This window comes from Cygnus olor, chromosome 3 (assembly GCF_009769625.2).
Source record: "Cygnus olor isolate bCygOlo1 chromosome 3, bCygOlo1.pri.v2, whole genome shotgun sequence".
Taxonomy (NCBI): domain Eukaryota; kingdom Metazoa; phylum Chordata; class Aves; order Anseriformes; family Anatidae; genus Cygnus; species Cygnus olor.
In genome coordinates this window covers 104,903,908-104,923,586 of record NC_049171.1, presented here as the reverse complement: position 1 = coordinate 104,923,586, position 19,679 = coordinate 104,903,908, and the positions used below count along the sequence as shown (strand labels likewise).

The 19,679-nt window shown below is 36.5% G+C and overlaps 1 protein-coding gene across 3 annotated transcripts in view; it reads left to right on the top strand.

The window, feature by feature from the left end:
- Positions 1-19,679, top strand: part of FBXO11 (F-box protein 11) — a 73,877-nt gene that overhangs the window by 52,813 nt on the left and 1,385 nt on the right. For all 3 annotated transcript variants that reach the window (XM_040550740.1, XM_040550739.1, XM_040550741.1), the window contains exons 10-22: positions 5,209-5,315; positions 5,401-5,538; positions 12,754-12,971; positions 13,279-13,364; positions 13,446-13,540; positions 14,494-14,616; positions 14,721-14,806; positions 15,154-15,230; positions 15,346-15,489; positions 16,387-16,497; positions 17,638-17,745; positions 19,030-19,138; positions 19,553-19,651. In XM_040550740.1, the coding sequence (XP_040406674.1) occupies positions 5,209-5,315; positions 5,401-5,538; positions 12,754-12,971; positions 13,279-13,364; positions 13,446-13,540; positions 14,494-14,616; positions 14,721-14,806; positions 15,154-15,230; positions 15,346-15,489; positions 16,387-16,497; positions 17,638-17,745; positions 19,030-19,138; positions 19,553-19,651 (1,501 nt within the window). The remainder of the gene's footprint in view (positions 1-5,208; positions 5,316-5,400; positions 5,539-12,753; positions 12,972-13,278; positions 13,365-13,445; positions 13,541-14,493; positions 14,617-14,720; positions 14,807-15,153; positions 15,231-15,345; positions 15,490-16,386; positions 16,498-17,637; positions 17,746-19,029; positions 19,139-19,552; positions 19,652-19,679) is intronic.

Genomic DNA, 19,679 nt, shown 5'->3' with positions numbered 1-19,679 from the left:
TCTAACCGGTGTGCATAGAAGGAGTACACGAACTGTGATCCATATTGCCATATTTTTTTATGCAGGTGTTTAATACGGGTCTGAAAACCTTATTTGCCTTGAAACGGCATCATTCTGGTGATTTACTGATGTCTTAAGACCTTTGTGATGACACATGCTTGGTCTTCTGTTTGAGTCAGTTTGGACTCACCGGGCAGTTAGTTTAAAACCTGAGAAATGACAGGAGTGTTCTTATATAAAACTTAGTTGTTTCTGATATGCATAGTTGTAGCTGGCAGGAGATGACATTTGAAGGGGGCATACGTGGGACTTTACATCAGGTTCACTGCAATATGCAGTATTGGGATTTGATGGCATTGAAACAGTCATGAGCTGTAACTACTGTGCTTAAGTTTCTTGACAGGAGTGGAAGGGATTTGACATAAGCATGAGTTGCTAGCTATACTGACAGAAGAAATACAGTGTGGAAGGTTGACACTCAACTTCAGCATCAGAGATGAGAAATTTATACCACCTGACCACCTGATTTGAGAAATAACAGTAGTTGAGATTCTGGAAAGAAAGGGTCAGAGGCAGTGAAGGTCTGAGAAGATGGATGTCAGTTCGTAGTCACTGGAAATGAGGCATGACAGTTCACAATGACAAGACATGGTAACATCTATGCGTTTGGAAAAAAAGCAGATAAAACAGAATTGGAGCATCAGAAAAAAGAGGTGCAGGAGAACAAAGATACTGAGTCTTTGCATGGAAATAACAATATAAATTTATATATTTATGTTCAGCTAGTGAAATGGAATGGATCTACACAGCAGGCTGTGCATAATAGTTGCTCAGCTCAACATAAAGCCAGGGAAGCAATGAGATCTTCAATTAGACATGAAACTATCCTTTTCTGGTACAATCAGAAGGAATATCTACTGGGAACTGTAATGAGGAGAGTGGAAGGGAAGGATTCCTTGTGTATGCCTTGTAGAGGAAGACATGCTCTTTCTTGGAGGTTACAGGCTGCAAAACACTACTACCTTTATGGTCAGCTCTATACTTTGAGTCACCATCCCTGGATGTCTTTAAAAGATGTTTAGATGTAGAGCTTAGTGATATGGTTTAGTGGAGGACTTGATAGTGTTAGGTCAGAGGTTGGACTCGGTGATCTTGGAGGTCTCTTCCAACCTAGATGATTCTGTGATCATCTGTTTTACTGGAGACAGATCAGCTAGTATATGAAAGTATTAAAGATGAAGAAGAATGAAGGACAGCTAGCTACTCAAAGTATCTTGATTCTTTTATTTTACTTTTTGTATCTTAAATATTGGGGAAGCTGAAGTAAACAAAACAAATTTATTCTTTAAGTTTCTCTATACCAATATTGGGTACTCTGATAATGAATGAGAGGAATTTATTCTAATTTCTTGGAACACGTTCAACTTGCTTAGAGAAGTAGTTTGAAGAACTGCATGGCTTTGTATTGGAACATGCTTGTATATAAGCCAGTAGGTCTTGATGTTCTTGTGAAAAATGTTTATTAAAGTTAAGATTCAATTTTTATGGCCACTGTTTATTATAACAAACTGTTTCCAATAATTTTGGACTACTGCTCTCTTCAACCCTCTGGACTTCTGAATTTCTGCTGCATTGTATTTTTGCTTCTCTGCTCCAAAGTTAACATTTCTGGTCAATTTTGCAGGCTGTGGGCAGGCTATGCTGTCAACACTTATTGATTATTAATTTTTATTGACTTTTTAATCCTACCAAGCCATGCTATAATCTACTCAGGAAGTATTGTGTGTGTAAAAAAAAAAAAAAAAAAAAAAAAAGTGGCAGTCTGCCAAAAAAGCCATTTACTGTTTCCAAGTCAATGGCATCTCTGAAATATTGATCCATAAACATTCAGAATCTCTCTCCTAGTACATGCTTGATACCCTTTCTGTAGATCTAATTGCATTAAAGCCTGTTTCTAGATTGTTATATTGTTATATGTTAAATTCTTTATGTAATATGTAAAGATGGGAGCTGTGTAAGTGATTTCAGCTGGAGGTCTCTTACTGCCAGTCCAAAGTATCTTTGAAATTTTAAAATAAAGTTTAAATGGGAAGATCCTGAGTCTAGATATTCTGTTGCATCCGTTGCAGAAGAAATCTGGATTGGTTTTCATCTTGATAGACAAAACCAAAAGTTGATGGCAATATGCCTCATTTATTTATTTTAAGTATTGTTTTTGTGTGCAATCATTATATTCTAAGTTAAAAACAAAATAAAAAAAGCCTAAACTAGTAAGATGTGCTTGGTCCTTCTAAAGAACCAATTTCACCCAATCAATAAGTCCAGTGAAGTGAGTCAGAATGAAGAGTGCTTTTATAATCAAAATGTGATAGAGGTACACTTTTAGAACATCTTACTGGGTTCCCCAAAATGCACAATTCCTTAATGTCATGCAAGAGGTAGAGGAAAAGGAGTGAAAACAATTAGGAGATACAAGAAAGGAGAAATTATTAGCAGTTAATATAAATTGGAAGCAGCTAGGAATTGTAAGAAACTGGGAAATTCTTCCCCTCAACAAAACAGTAGCCCTTCAGAAATGTCCCGTTGTCTTCCCCCAAGAGAAACAAAACAAACAAAACTAAAAAACAAGATGAGAAATTATTCAGAAGAGACAGCGATTGTGCCCTAACTTGGAAAACTTGAACTTGGAGTTCTAGCAATGATGCTGATCTGTCATAGATACGGAAGAATTTGAGAAGTGTTGTGTAATTTTTGTTCTATATTTAATGAGAATAGGTAGGAATGATAAATGTGCTCATACCCTAGAGGAATAATGAGATGTTCTACTCTGACAGTAACCATGGATGAGGTTAAACAGCTGTAAAAACAGCCATTCTAAAATCATACAAGAGTTTAAAGAACGGGCCAAGAAATCTTCTGAACTCCTCTTAAGTATAAACAGTAACTTGAAGCCTGGATTGGGTGGTGAATGAGAACCTGTTCGGGGTGGGTGGGAGAGAGGTGGGGTACTAACACTAAACAGGATGAAATATGGCAAACAATACTACTTACTGATCATGAATAGAATGAGGAGACAGTGAATACAGGTGGATGGTCAGTCAAGAGTTAAAATTAATGATCAAAACAAATATAACTACAGAAAATGTTAATGGTTGCATTATACCGTTAGCATTTTTGATGACTTCATCTGACTAAAAGAAGGGAGCATTCCCAATATAAACTATGTAGATTCCTCAAAGACACTCAACTTTATCTTGCACTGCTTTAAAGCATCTGAATTCCACAGAATTAACATAGCACACATTGAATAGATTGTAATTACCCCACAAGTTATTTTTAAGATTTTGTGGCTTTTTCAAAGATGGCTTCTTGACTTAAAGCCCCTCTAACATTATCAGTGACTTGCAGAGAATATAAAACATGTAACTAATGAAGTTTGTAGATGATGATTTAGGGTGTTATAAATAATTTAATTTAATAATAATTTATAATTTAATAAATAATTTATATTAATAACTAGGAAGATGTGTTGCTATATCCTTATTGTGACATGGGCTCTCTTAAACAGTATTCACATTAATGCAGAAAAATGCAAAGTAACTAGGAAATAGGAACAGCCCGTTGGGTGCAAGTGATAAACCTCTATCCTGGGAAGCTGTGTTCCTGGGAAAAGTTTTAGGAGTCATTGTAGGTAAACAGCTAAATATGAACCCACATGTAGCTGAGTGGTCCAAAGAACTAATGTGATGCTTAGTTAGGCATGGGGGAATATTGAGGGGAAACGGCTTGTATTGTGCCCATCTTTAGTCCTGGTTCAGGTCAAGTCCTCTTGTTGCTGGTGCCCACGGCAACATGTTGAAAATTTAGAAACAGGTCAACAAAAAGTCCTAAAGGATAAAGCAGAAGAACTCATTTATAGTGAAATGCATACTGATCACAAACTGTTACTTCTGCAACGAGCAGACTGAAGGAATAGGTTGTTTGCACTAAATACATACATGCCTTATTTTTCTGTATACAACGTATCTGTACCCAATATTTGGATACTGAAACTGGGATAATTCAGATTAAAAACTGAAGTGTAAATTCACAGAGTAACAAGTGTGTAACAAGCTCTAACAAGCTTTAGGTGGTTTCTCAATTGTTGCAAACCTTCAAATCAAAACTAAGACACGTGCTGACATTTCAGCTACTAGAATCGAAGCAGGAGTTAACCCGGGGAGGTGTTGCAGTCTGTATTATTCAGACGGTCAGATCAGACAACCAAAATGATTTCTTGAGGATTTTACAAAAGCAGCTCCCTGAATGAGTCTATGAATTATTAAAGGCTAGTCTTTGTGGTATGCTTGAAGTAATATGAAAGCTTACTAATAGGGCATGTACCAGCTTGCTTATTTAGTGGTGTTTAATTGAAGGGAAGGTGTGTGTTATGTAGGCCAGATATGCTGAGATGAAATGTTACCATTCTGAAATTGCTGTGAATCTGCCATGGAGCAGAATTGCATGTTTTCATTCTTCATGGAAGTGAGGGAATTGAGCTGGTCTGATGAAGTCCTGAGCAGTTTGAGTCCTAGCTCCCTGAAGAGTTTGTTTTCTGGGTAATAAATAACATGTTAGGTAAAATCACCCAAGGAGCTGCAGCAAGGAGCATTGTAATTCAAGTGGAAAGATGTGTGTGGATTGCTGGGGTGTAGTTCTGTGCTCTACCTTGTGCTGCTGGTGCTGCTCATATTGAGTTAAACAGGGTGTCTGTGTATGCTACAGTGTTATTATTTGTTTGGGCTTTGGAAGTACTGGGTTCTGAAGGGTTAAATAGAATTAAAAGAAGGCAGGAATTATCGAAGAATTTTATTATATTTCTTGTGTCTTTTGTTGTAAATGGTATACAGTGGACCGGCTGTGGGGAAACAAATGAGAACTTTCATAAACATGAGTTATTACAGAAACTGTTGTCTATTCTGGCAGTCATATGCAGCTGCATAACTTTGGAAGAGTGATTTTAAAAAGCAACTCCTGCCACAGATTTTTGTATCTACAAAATGATGACGCAGGTGTTTTTCCACCAGTGGCTTGCAGTGCTTTGGCACTGCACATGGCAGATCTTTTTGAAATATCAGTTCACGCTAACTTTTCTTGCAAGACTGGTGCCAGACTATTTATAGATACGCTGTGCTTTGAAGCTATGGTAACTGTACTGTTTTCTTTCAGTTGGCTCTGCAGTATGTGTCAGTGGCCAGGGAGCTTGTCCTACTATTAAACACTGTAACATCAGCGACTGTGAAAACGTTGGACTTTACATTACAGACCATGCACAGGTATTTTCTGAATCAATTCTACTACTTTGATAAAAATTGTTTACTGTTTATGTTTCCCATCTTAATTTACTTTTCTATTTCCCAGGGAATATATGAGGACAACGAGATCTCCAACAATGCATTAGCAGGAATTTGGGTTAAAAACCATGGAAATCCCATTATCAGACGGAATCACATTCATCATGGACGTGATGTTGGCGTTTTCACTTTTGACCATGGCATGGTAATGTTTATTTTCTTCTTTTGCAGAAAGATAGATGACGTTGCATAGCTGAAGTCTTCAGACTTTGCTCATTATTGAAGAAATAAATTTTTTAAAAAAGATGCTTTTACATGTGAATAGTTATTTAAAAATATGCCTACTGCTGCTTCTTTTGCCCTTCCGTGGCCAGTTTCATTTTAAAGACAGTTTTAGCTGAGAGATTTAAGTACTTCTTGCATTTGATTGGTAGCCTCTTATATCTTATATTGAATTGTGTTGAAGTGATAAAATACCTCTTGAAGTAGGATATAAATGGTAGGCTTACATTTACACTATCACTTTGTTCTTTTTCTTTCAAAATAGAACAAAACTAAGTTTTTTCTTGTAGGATTCTGTACCTTTAGGTGCTAGAAGATTTGAAAGCATAATAAATCGCTGTGTGGACACTTAATCAGTCCTATTTTAATGTACATCACTGACACGGGGTATGTCCAGCTTCTCTGGAAAGAAGACGCATTTTAGCACGGACGTAGTTGTCGAATTTTATCACAAAATTTTACTTCAGAATTCGTGCATTCTTTCATAAAAACGTTTCTGTGGGATGAAGGTGATACCTTCTATGTGCATATAAACTGATGTGTAATGACTGTGCATATTCCTTGAAATAGAAAGCAGAATGGATTTTTGCCATTCAAGTAAAAGATTATTTGCTCATTTGTTTTTGGCAAAATACTCTGCAAGTCTTCCAAACAGTGCCAAATCATTGTTTTTCCTGCTTGAATGCTGAACTCCTAGTCCCCGTCCCCCCTCCCCCCCCCCAGCTGACAAAAACGGCAGGATTTTTTCTGGTCACTTTTTGTTATAATTATGAGCACAAATGTGAGTTGCACATTAAAAGTACAGAATGTGAATCAAGTACAGTGAACTAAATGTCAGACTAAATGAGCTAAATGAGGGCTACTGAGGTTAATGCCGCTTGCTTTCAGATCAAGCGGTGTTTAAAAAAAAAAAAAAAGATTCCTTTTTACCTTAACATTGGTAGCACAGAATTTGATTATCTTGTTGTAGGAGTTGTATACTGCTTGATAGGGATTTGTAGAGAATGATAAACTACATAGGCAGTTGCTTAGGGCTTCCTTTTTTAAAGGTGCTGTAGATAAACAGCTGCTGTTGTAATGAAAGCCTCCTTTTTAACAGACTTCATTTCAGAACTCTGTTGAAGAAGAAGGTCAGCCAAACCCAGTGCACGTGTTACGTACTGTCAGATACTACTGCATATTCCCTTCCATACATTTTGTTCCTAGCCACTACCTGACACGGTGCTTGACTAGTTGTGACTAAATATGTTAGGCTTCTTTTTTGGTGAGAAGACTGTAATTAGTTAGCATATTCTATCAACAGATACTCTGTTAGATAACAGAATAGGTAGTCTGTTATTCTTCGTAAGTAAATGTCTGTTATCATCTAAGTTGTAATTTTGCTGGTAGATCTTAGTTTCCAAGAAAGATAATACTAGTAAAAATGCACACATTGAACACTAATGGCTTTGACTAGCTGAGAAAGATGCGTCCCGAGTCACACTAATACAAACGTAGCTTGGGTGCAGACAGGACCTCTGCTTTCTCATTTCATTTTCTCACTCATCTTATGACCTTCAGATCTACCGTTCCTTCCATAGCCTCCATGTATTTCATCTTACTATCATACTCTCCTTCCAGATTTAGTATGTTCAGTTACCTAACTGCGTTAGTTAATAATTTTTAAGTTATACTCACTCAGTGTTTGCTCCAAACAAACAATAGTCCAACATTTTAAAGTAAACTTACTCCTAAATTAAATGTATCAATTCAGGTACTAATTTGCTTTAACTTTTCTGCTGAACTTTTTACATGAGGTTTTTCTACTATTTGTGTCTTGGGAGAGCATTGGCTAGGTATCAGATTCCTAATTGAATAAAATAAGACCTTTATTTTGGGAAATGGATTTCCATATTTTCTATAGATACTAAATGCAATTATGGTAAACACAACATAGCAAACTTTCCCAAAAAATCCATGTTATTTTATCATGGGAAAGAGGAAGAAGAGAAGCAGACGACTTTAGAAGATCCGTATTTTGATCCCCAAGTGTGTCTATGCTCACTAAATTGTGGGTCTTTTTTCCTTTAGTTAGGGCATCTTCCTGCCTTTGTAAGTACTTGTTGTGTTGCTTTAATTCTAGCTCAGGCTTGGTTGGGTTTTTGATGAGAATTATGTCTGTAGATAGTACTAACAAAAGATGGACTGTGTATAGAAACCACTGATGCTTTTTTCCTTTCCACCCAAGTTGTTGGGGAAGTAGCAGTAAAGGAGCAATGCAGTACTAGTTGTAGCAGTTTGATTTGCAGCTTCCTGGTCTCACCATAAGTTAATCAGGATGTGTACTGCTGTTATTTTTGCTGCTGGCATAAAATCTTCATACTGGAGAAGAGGAGGCTCAGGGAGGACCTTATCAATGTCTATAAATACCTGAGAGAAGGATAGAAAGGTGGAGCCAGGTTCATTTCATCGGTGCCCGGTGACAGGACAAGAGGCAGTGGGCACAAACTGGAACACGGGAGGTTCCCTCTGAAGGTGATGGAGCCCTGGCACAGGTTGCCTGGAGAGGTTGTGGGGTCTCCCTCCTTGGAGATCTTCAACAGCCATCTGGACGTGGTCCTGGGCAATCTGCTCTAGGTGTCCCTGCTTGAGCAGGAGCATTAGACCAGATGGCCTCTAGGGGTCCCTCACCACTTAAACCATTCTGTGAAAATCTGGCTAGCAGAAGTTTAAATGTGGTAGGATTTTGCTCTGTTAGGTGCTTCTTCTCCGTTCTCTGTTACATCCTAAGGAGCACATTTGCTCTGTGTTGGGCAATGTTACACCAGCACAGATCTCCCTTCTAGCAGCCCTCTGGCAGATTTATTTTTTTAAACATTATATGTGTTCTGGAAATGTAGTTGTGTAGGCATTTTGCAAAGAGTGATGGCAAACCTAAGACGTTATGTCTTAGTTTTATATTAGCTCAGTGTTTGCAGGCTGCCACTGCCTCATCTAAGCTGTATTAATGTATTGTATAAGCACTCTTAATCCACTTCAGTGGATACCTATATCCATACATCCCTCCAAGACTTAAACAGGCTCTGAAACATGTAATAAAATTATTTCAGCTACAGGAAGGCTGGCAAAGGTGAATGCTTCAGTAATTCCCGGAGGGGAGCTGTCTGTGTGCATAGGCTTGAGGGTTGGTTGAAAATCTGGCTAGGATAAGCTTCTGGTTTAAGTACTGAAGTATAAGTGTTTAGCATGTGAGTACTGAAACGTTTTGAAAAATAGTAATAATAATAAAACTAGATTGTGCTCACTTGATTCATTTGAAACAAAAGTGTTTTGTTTTCTTCCAGCTAGAATGAATACACAGTCTATACTAATACTATCTATTCTAATACTGTGATCAACGTGGTTTCACAAGCAAAACGGAATACAAAGACATTTTTCCTTTTTATATAAAAGAAACAGTAGCATATTAAAGAGAATGTGGCTAATATTTATCTTAGCTGCAAATAAGAGGGATGATCCTCTTGTCTCACATACTAACTATGGTTAAATGTGCAGAGCAATGCAGTCTTTGAGATACTTAGAGTTTAAAAAAAAGGGAGGGGGAGGAATGCAGCAGCATTGGTCTGTATATTTGGGAAGTATTTCAATAAGTAGGAGGAAAAACAGGTCAATTTTCACAATATAATATCCTTAAGAGTGGTCTAGTTCCACTATTGAAATGCTTCTTAGTCATAAATTCCTTTGAAAGATTTCCCCCTACCTCCTTCCATCTCGAAGCCTGCTTTTTTCAGAGTCTTCTGTATCAGGCCAGCGATAGAGATGATGATGTAACACCATTGCAAAATGTAAATATCCTTTAAGTGACACGGTATTTTTCAGATAGAAATCCTACATACCTACCAAATGAGTGGATTTTCTCTATGCTTTTTCTCTTGCTTCTCATGTAGTATTTTTGGCTGTATATATCTTTCTTTGATTGTTTGTAACTGTGAAGCAGGATAAGTGCATTCCAGTACCAAATTCCTACCCTACACGTTATTTTCCCGTGGGTTTCTGTACTGCAGTGCTGACTCTGAAAGGTTAAAGAGTGCTTTGTTTTTCACTTTCATGTTCTCAGACTGTTCTTTGTGTTTTGATGCTTGTAGAAACTTAACCTCTTATTTCTAAACCAGCAGTATTCTGCTGTTTGCTAGGGCTTGTGCCAAACATTGAACAAACAGGCATTAAAAATGCGGCAATGGCCCTGCCATCCCTCAGTGTCTTACACTGATGTCTCTTGCCAGGTGCCTGAGACAAGTTGCCAGACTAAACTGTATTTGATCATCGTATGCAAACAACAGAGAACCGTCAAATGTACTGTAAGAATAAGCTAACATAATTTTGTAACTTGTAGTTGAGACCAAAGCATAGGTCTTCATTTTCCTTGTTTCCCAAATGAGAAATATAGCACTCATTCTTTTAAATATTACAAATCAGATCATTTTAAAGAAGTGTTTACATAGTCCAAAAATGGTAATGAAGCTTTTGCCAGTTTCTATGTGGAGTACATAAAAATTCGGTTGGCCTTTTGCTGCAATAGCAAATTTTTCCTATCCCCTAAAAATAAAGGGTTTGTTCTGCATCTTGAATATGTTTTTCTTTATGCTGCGTGTTTTTTTTTTTTTTTTTTTTTTTTTTTTAATAAAATCCACCAACTCTCAAATAGAGACCATTCCAGACTTTGGTAGGCAAATTTTTATGAACATATATTTTTATGTTGTCAGTCACATTTATTATATATTTAATTAAGTCAATACAAAGACAGATACTCTTTAGCAGTTCTTCTTTTTATTTTGGGCTTTTTTTTTCTTGCCCTGTTGAGACTATGAGTTTCAGTAAATATTTAGGAAATCTTAAAATTTGCATGATTTCCTTTTTTTTGAATACCTATATTTTTCAAACAATAATGTGAAATGCCTGCATTTCTGTAATAGTTATTCTTGAAATAAGAAAAAAAAAAAAGTATAAAAATACAGAAAAGTTCTTCTGAGGAAAAAAAAAAAAGTGAACAAAATTGCATCAATTAAAAAATTTAACCCAAATATATTTCAAAGCAGTATTCGTTGGACTGGATAAAATGTAGAAAGCACAAACAAGATGAATTCCTGAATTAGTCTTGATGTAAAAAGTCTCCTGATCTTGTCCAACTTTGCAGGAAAGGATCTTTGCTATCACATACACTTTGTATGCTAAGTAGTGCGTGGAAGTATCAACACTACAGTTACTGTGGTGTGTGTTTGTTTGCAATTACTTTCTCTGGTCAGGTCTTAACAGGTTACATCAGTGTTGTCTTACCCACATAGCAGCCTTTCTGTCATTGTAACTGTCATTTTGTGCCTGCAGCTAATGCCTTGCCTGGTATTTTAAATATATCTCATATGGAGACTACTTCTTTATGTTTTAAAAGTAGCTTTCATATATTATGAAGCTTTTTTTTATTAGCAGCTTTTCATATATTTCAGATATTCAAGGCCCGTCTGGACGCCTACCTGGGCAACCTGCTCTAGGGGACCTGCTTGGGCAGGGGGGTTGGACTCGATGATCTCTTGAGGTCCCTTCCAACCCCTACAATTCTGTGATTCGGTGATTCTTTCTGCTTCAAAAATAGTATTTTGAATCTGCTTAGACTTGGTATTTTTGTAATCTATTTTCTGCGTACATCCCCATTACTGGAATTACACAGTGTCAGTCTGGACAGGGCTTTGAGCAACCTGTTCTAGTGAAAGAGGTCTCAGGCCATGGCAGGGAGTATTGGACTAGATGATCTTTAAAGATCTTTTCAACCCAAACCAGTCTATGATTCTGTGATCATTTATTCCTTCTTTGTTACTAATCACAGAGCCTTTTTTTATATTAAGCAACCCTGTTTGCAGCTTCTGTGTGGTTTCTGTGATGAAGCACACCTTACGTACCCTTTTTCTTTCACCCAAGCAGTTTTTGCAGTTGCAGCATATTTAGCACTCAAAGATAATCTGTGAAGTAATTAAAAAGATACCAGACCATGAAGTAGTATCTTAATTGAAATGATGTATTCCACCATGAAGAGGATGAAGCTTTTTTAATACCAAGTTGTCATCCTACCTAAGTTTCATATACAGCCTCTCTTCAAACAAAAATGAGAAAATAGTGTTTCCTTTGGGGTTGAGAATCACAGAAGGCTGCCTGTTGGCATAAGGGTGTATTTCTAAAGAGATCTTGTTTACATTCCCCTGTCTATTATTGTGTGGCATCTTCAAGAATTCTGAAGATGTCTCATCTCACTTTGAGACAAGACCTAATCCTAAATTCTTGAAATATATTCAGAGTATTTACAAAAAACAGTCATTTTCCATTTGACTTACCACACAGGCCTGAGGATCCAAGCCATGTATACTGATAGTACTTTTTTGGAGCTTGCTTAGTCAATGTAGTCCCTTTCCTGTCTGCAGTCCTCAAAGTAGGGTAAAGTACACACTGTCTTGATTTCTTCCTTGAACTGCATATATTCTTGCTTTTTTATAATTGACACATACTACTGCAGTGTCTAAATTAAGTGTGTAACTGCGTGGGGGTGGAGGGAGAGTTTATTCATTGGCAGCTCAGACTTGAAGAAAAGGAGAAGAGGTTAGTTACTATCAAGCACTGGAAATGTTACTTATCTCCCACAGCTGTATGCATTTATTCTGACCAGTCATTACAAAGAATTTTAGGGCGCTTCTTCCTAAATTAATTATATTCGTACAGAGTATATATGTGGTTGGAAAAAAAGAGCAGGTTGTCGTCTAACAGTGTCCTTCAGATATTAGCCGTGTGGGCTTTGTAGCTGCTAAAGAAACTTGATATTCAGTCCTCTTTGAGGTGCTATATCCAGAGTTGCCATTTTTACTGGTAATTCAATCAGTACTAATAAATAGCACTACAGAGTGTCTTTGAAACAGTATTTTATTTTCCGGGAAAAACAGGATATAGTGACAGTAGCTGTCTTCATTAGCCATGTAAGTGCTGTTGTTTTGTCAGCTTTGATACTGTTTCCTTCTAAATGACCATGGTGTTTGGAGGGGAGAGAGAGTAACATCTCAATGTTCAGCCTTCAATTGAGAAAAGACATTTACAGGAAACATTGTATGTTTTGTGTCTTAAGGGTTATTTCGAAAGCTGCAACATCCATAGAAACAGGATAGCGGGTTTTGAAGTTAAAGCCTATGCCAATCCTACAGTAGTTCGGTGTGAAATTCATCATGGCCAGACTGGAGGAATCTACGTTCATGAAAAAGGAAGAGGACAATTCATAGAGAACAAAATCTATGCAAACAATTTTGCAGGTGTATGGATTACCTCAAACAGTGACCCAACAATAAGGTATTGTTTTCCCTATTGATATTTTACTACTTAGAATAAGAGAGTTGATCGGAATGGGAAAAGTGCAACCTTATTTCATTTATTTCTAATGAACTGAAAATATTCCTGTATACGTAAAAATGAGATTACTGTCTGTGTTTGACCGAACTGTGTTTTTTAATTTGCATGTGTATTTGGAAGAGCGTGTTTCTTGAAAAGACACAGGAAAAAAAAATATTTCAAGTCTGGGTACTATACAGTCCTAGACATTATATATTGTGTACTATTATTATAACAATTTCATAATGTCGATTCTTTCGTTTCTTAGGGGCAATGCAATTTTTAATGGGAATCAAGGTGGTGTTTATATCTTCGGTGATGGAAGAGGCCTTATTGAAGGAAATGACATTTACGGTAAGCTGATTTGATTATTGCATCTTGAATTCAGAGAAAAATGAGCATATGCGTTGCATTAAATACCATTTTTGTTATTAGGTAATGCATTAGCAGGAATACAGATTCGAACAAACAGCTGTCCCATAGTTCGACACAACAAGATTCATGATGGTCAGCATGGTGGAATTTACGTGGTAAGCATGACCCACAAGTAGACATGCAGACTTAGTTTCTGTTCATAGAAACGTTGCCAAAGTGTATATTATACGTAAAATGTTTGTACTTAAAATGACTAGATTTCTTAGGTTAATTGTAATAGGCAGAAGCTGGTGCTCGTACTTAGAAGATTAAGGCTCTTACAAGTGTTACTAAATTATTTCTGTTACAGAGTACACCATTTAAAATGGGATGGCAGAACTTCACTTGTTGGATAAAAGCTTTTTTAAAAAATAAATTTAGAAATCTGTTCAGCTTTTTTTGAGTGTTATGCAGTAACATACGTTCACTAACCTCAGATTTTTTTTTTTTTTGCCTTGAAGTTATGATATGCGTTGCAGGTGCTGTACAGGCATGTATTGTAAAAGTGAGGAATAAAGCACAATGAGCTGTCAGGCCACCTTAAGCCATGTCAGATTTTGTTTAAAGAAATATTTGCATGTTTTCCTACCAGAAATTACCAAATGTTCAGCTAATGCTACATGTGTTAATCTGCTCATTTGACAGATCTAACCAGAACAGTTCATACTGTTGCTTCGCTTTTAAGCACAAAAATGTGGTAAAGATGTCACTTTAAAGTGACGTGCAATTTTTTGTCAGTCTGGTGGACCAGGCTGGGTGTAGGTTTAAGTGCTATGTGCCACAGCTTTCATCTGATGGGGAAGTACCTCTTCTAACAAAAACTAGCAGACATTAGCAAATACTACTGCAGAGCCTTGAAATATGGTGGTTTATATGTAGAGTGTTCTTAATTTTATGACAAACAGTCAAAATTGTGATGTTATTTTTTTTAATAGTGTGAATATATACTCAAATAGAAGAGAATTACATTTCCACAGTAAAGAATCGATGTTCGGGATGGTGGGTGCAACCAGATAAACAATATTTGCAGTTAGCAATTTTTCTCGACTCTTATACTTCTTGTATTTAGCATGAAAAAGGACAAGGTGTGATTGAGGAAAATGAAGTTTACAGCAATACTTTGGCTGGGGTCTGGGTGACAACGGGGAGCACTCCAGTCTTGAGGAGAAACAGAATACATAGCGGGAAGCAGGTGAGTTTTACTTTGTGTGTTAGAAGGGGGCCAAAAAAGAAGAAAGTTCTTTTGCTTTTTTATATTTTACTTTCAAACTCATAATTTATTTTTCTATATGTTAGGTTGGAGTTTATTTTTATGACAATGGACATGGCGTGCTAGAAGACAATGACATCTATAATCACATGTACTCAGGGGTTCAGATAAGGTAAAATGTATTCTGATTCTTGTGTCTAAACAGACATTGTGTTGTGCTGTTTTATCCTGTTCTTGTCACTCAGTTTCTAAAAATAACTTTTTTTGAATTCAGTATTTCTGAATATCCTCTGCTTCAATAAAGAATTACTTCTAATATAGCCTGGTTTTTGACCAGAAGGTGTGACCTGTGAAGCATGTAAAAATTAAAACCTGTTTGCCTGCTGGAAAATACAGTATTTTATTCAGGTTTCTAAACAATGAGATCCATTGGGCATTTCTACAGAGGTGCTTCAAATCTTTGGCCTTGAGAAATAGTGAACTGTGTTAAATGACTTATTTGTGTATGTATCTCTCTAGAACTGGAAGCAACCCCAAAATAAGACGCAACAAGATCTGGGGAGGTCAGAATGGTGGTATTCTTGTTTATAATTCTGGTAGGTCTGTTTCTCTCATTTATTCAGAATTGTTTATGTTCTGCAATATTATCTCTTCTCATTTATTATTCTTTTTTTTTTTTATATATTTTTTCCACACTTCCTTCAATTTAAGGCCTTGGATTTATAGAAGACAATGAAATTTTTGATAATGCAATGGCTGGTGTATGGATTAAAACAGACAGTAACCCTACACTAAGAAGAAACAAAATTCATGATGGAAGAGATGGAGGCATCTGTATATTTAATGGGGGAAGAGGTATATTTTTTCCCTTACTAGCATGTACTGAGTATTCTGGGTAAGAGTTTAATTTCAGATTAAGCTGTGTCCTTTTTAAAGTGCTCTTTAGAAAACTCTCTTGTCTTTTGAAGTAATAAAATAGATATAACAGATATATATTGATGCTTTTTAGCCTTAATTACATCACTAATAGTGAACTCTGTGGGGGGCAGAGAGGTAATTAATCTAATCCAAGAAGACTGTTAGATTGCTGCTTAAGACAGTCCTTTTATCTCATCTGTTTTTGTAAGCTTTGCCATTTCACTGACACAGTATTAAATTGAAGTCACTTAGCCAAAATCTTGCATATGAACATTTCATGTTTTGCCAGGGTCAACGATTTAAGGAGGAAAAAAAAAAGATTTATAAAGGAATCTTTGTACACCTGTTAGATTTAGAAATGGTCCTCTTCTAAAATCTTCTGACTATTGTGTGTCAGCTTGTTGTGTGAAAACAGCTTCTGATATTTTGTAGTTAAAATGAGATTTAATTTTAAGCATTTTAGAGTCTTGCAATAACAAAAATGCAAGTTTAGCTTTGTGTTGACAGGATGATAGTTTTAGAAGACAAGAACAGAAAGATGCTAGAAAAATTAAAGAAAAGATTGTGAAGTCAAAAGATTCAGTCTTTCCACAAAAATGAAATGGCACTTAAAGGAATCTTCTGTAATGGTGCATGCATTTCCAAATTCTATTATGTACACTGAAAAAAAACCCCTAATATGATTATACACTGAGAATGACTTTAAACTTGCATCACAGACTAACTTCGGTGCTATTGATGGGTATTCCCCAAATGAAAGGAATATATGTTTCGCAGAATGGTTACAGATAAGGAAATGTTAATAATCCGAAATGTTTGTTGGTTCTGTAATAGGTCTTCTGGAAGAGAATGATATCTTCAGGAATGCTCAAGCTGGTGTTCTTATCAGCACCAACAGCCACCCTGTGCTAAGGAAAAATCGAATATTCGATGGATTTGCTGCAGGTTTGTGTTGTTCAAATCAAATTTTGAAGTGTTAGAGCTTAGAATAAGCTGTTCACAAAGCTGAATTTGTGACTTTCGTTACCCCACAGCACTTAAACATTTTAACAAGCAATCAGAATATCCTTCAGTGTATTTTTGAAATAATTTCAGAATCGTAGCAAAAAGTCTTTACAGTAGTCCTGGAATTACTCGTGTGTTGAGAGATAATGCACATTCTGCCTTCTCATTTTTCTGTGAAATACTTTTTTTGCTATTTTGTTTTAGAAGTAATTGGTAAAGCTGTCTAGAACATTTTATCACTGCTTTAAAACAAAGGAAACGTATAGCAAATATATTTTAAGGAGATTCGAATTGCATCTCAAGATTAACTTTCATTCTACAAACTTGAAAAATTATTGAAATGAGCATTTCTGACTCCAAAAGAGATGAAGAATGTTTAATAATGGTTTCTGTGTAATTTATTGCTTAATGATCAGACTTCCATACGTCTTGCATTCTATTCCATTTCAACTAAAATCACGTTCTTGAGTTTTCTCCCATCTTTTTTTCAGAAGAAGCAAGTTTTCTGAGAAGGCGTCTCTAAAGGTGTTGTTTTCTGTGTGTAGTAGGGGGGAAGGATAGGTTGCTGTCGATCAGTTCTGGACAAATGACTTGGAAGACATGGGTTAATGATAAAAGCTAAGATTTAAATGATTTTTAGGTCCCTATCTTGAAAAAAATATATGTGTAATAAAAAGATATTTTAAGAAAGGTAAGGTATGTGCACAAGAACTTTCACATATACATGAAGATGGTAGGTTAAACACCCAGAAATCATATACCCCTTGGAAATGCCTCATAAAAGTAGCATTTTATTGTCAGATAAACTGGTAATATATTGTTACTGCCAGAAACCATGCATGCTGGCTGTAGCTCTTTGAAAGGATTCAAAAAGTATCTGAACCTCAGTTTTGTAGTGGTTCAGAGTCCAATTCCTAGCTATGTCATTTTACTTTTTCCCTGAGCTTATGATAAAAAGAAAAAAAAATACACAAAATCAACCCTCACAGCTTATGAGAGAGGTACAAATATGCACAATGGCTGAGGACTAACTAACTATTCCCACTTTCTTTTCTTTTCTCTGTTCCCAACCCAAAAAAGGTATTGAAATAACAAATCATGCAACTGCAACATTAGAAGGCAATCAGATTTTCAACAACCGCTTTGGAGGTTTATTTCTAGCATCTGGTGTCAATGTAACAATGAAAGGTGAGCCTGAGCCCTTCTTTGGTTTTGTTTGTTCACTTTGCACTTTTTAATTTGGTGCTGTTTTTTTTTTTTATTGTACCACTTTTGGGTTCAAATCTGGCATGTTTTTAAGCTGAATTTGTAATTAAACCTTTCAACTGAAGGTAGTAAGCCAAGCTAAGCTATCTTAGAATTTTAGACAGATAGCGAGAAACTCTCAAAGGTAACTTAAGGTTTTGCTATCATTATTAAAACTGCTATTAGCTCTTCTGTCTCAAAATGGTTTCTGGACTGGTCACTGGGTTTTAGCCCATCTCTAAATCACACTCTAAGCTAATATAATGGTAAGTCTTTTGTCACAGATCTGAAAGCAAGTGTCCAGTAAAAAAGCATGCCTCACTTGGCTTTTAGGATCTAAAAGCATGAATATGCACGATCCCAAATCACTTTTTCAGAAAATAGGAATAGTTTATATACCTAAAATGTCCATGTCTAGTAAGGGAGTGTGCGTGAGACAGGGTCATTTTGGAGGAGTTTGGAGTGATGGTCTGAATGGCAGTAACCTCCAGGAGGGTTATTCTAGAAGTGAAAGGTTCACTTTGCAGAAGTTTTTACCTGCTTGGATGTGCTTGTTCTGCCTGTCCCGTGTATTTCTTTGTCCCAGCTCAAAACATAAGCTCTGGCTCATGCCTCAGCTCCTGGGCTTACTGACGGCATCAGTCCATGCTGTGATGGGGCAGTCAGGTGTGCTTTGGGACTTGGTAGAAGATCTAGTATGTGAATAAAGGAGGATAACCAAGTTCACTATGCATTGGACGCATCTTTTAAATGCTGGAGGTGGTCCTAATTTCAGGCCTAATTCCGGTTTCCTTTCTGTTGGAAGGGATGTATGAAAGTCCTTATGGTAGACTAGAGGCTTTCAGACATTGGATTTTCAGACTTCTGAACAGAAAACTTAAACTGGTTTCTCTAACTGTTTTCACAAGCCAGTTCACAAAGAGTATTTAAACAAAGGCTTATCAGATGGTTTATGTGAAGTGCATAGAGCAGCAGTATTTTTGGTCTGAGGACAGCATTGCACTGTCTGGGCACCTGTCTTGTCATCTGGAATTGAGTATTTGATGTGCTTAAATGCCAGAACTAAAATGCAGGCACAACACTAACTGTTCCTAATTGTTTTAGCTCTTAAAAGGGTAGGCAAAAAACTAACATCTTTAAAAATAATAAAAAGTAAATGTATCCATTGACTGAGGTATAATTAGTGGTTTGGTTTTTTTTGTTTCGTTTTTTTTTTTTTCCTAACAGATAACAAAATAATGAACAATCAAGATGCCATAGAAAAAGCTGTCAGTAGAGGCCAGTGTTTATATAAGATATCAAGTTACACCAGCTATCCGATGCATGACTTCTACAGGTAACAATTTATTTTTAGTCACCTACAGTAAGGTTTTTCAAATAAACTCCCACACATGTTCTTTTAGCAAGGTCCCTAAAAATTGCTGTGTCAGTAACAGACAAATGTGTGTTTTCCCTCACCTGCAAGAGAAAAAATTCAATCAAGTTTCATTGCCTTTAATTTATTGTGAGCTTCAGGGAAAGGTATGGTTACCACGAACATTAAACCCAAAGGGATTACATGGCAGAACTTTTTTCAAAACACACGGCCAAAAGCGTGCCATGAAATCCAAGTTCAAGTAAAATTCTCAAGTCTTGGTCCTGTGCATATCCTTTCCTTAAGTACTGTTCTTCCCCCTCCCCACTCTCCCCAACCACTTTTACCAGCTCATCAGTTTTTGATTCATGTGCAATGTGATGTATTTTTCTTCAGATGTCATACCTGTAACACCACAGACCGTAATGCCATATGTGTGAACTGCATTAAGAAGTGCCATCAAGGACATGATGTAGAATTCATTAGGCATGATAGGTATGTTTCGAACAAGTATGTAAAGCAA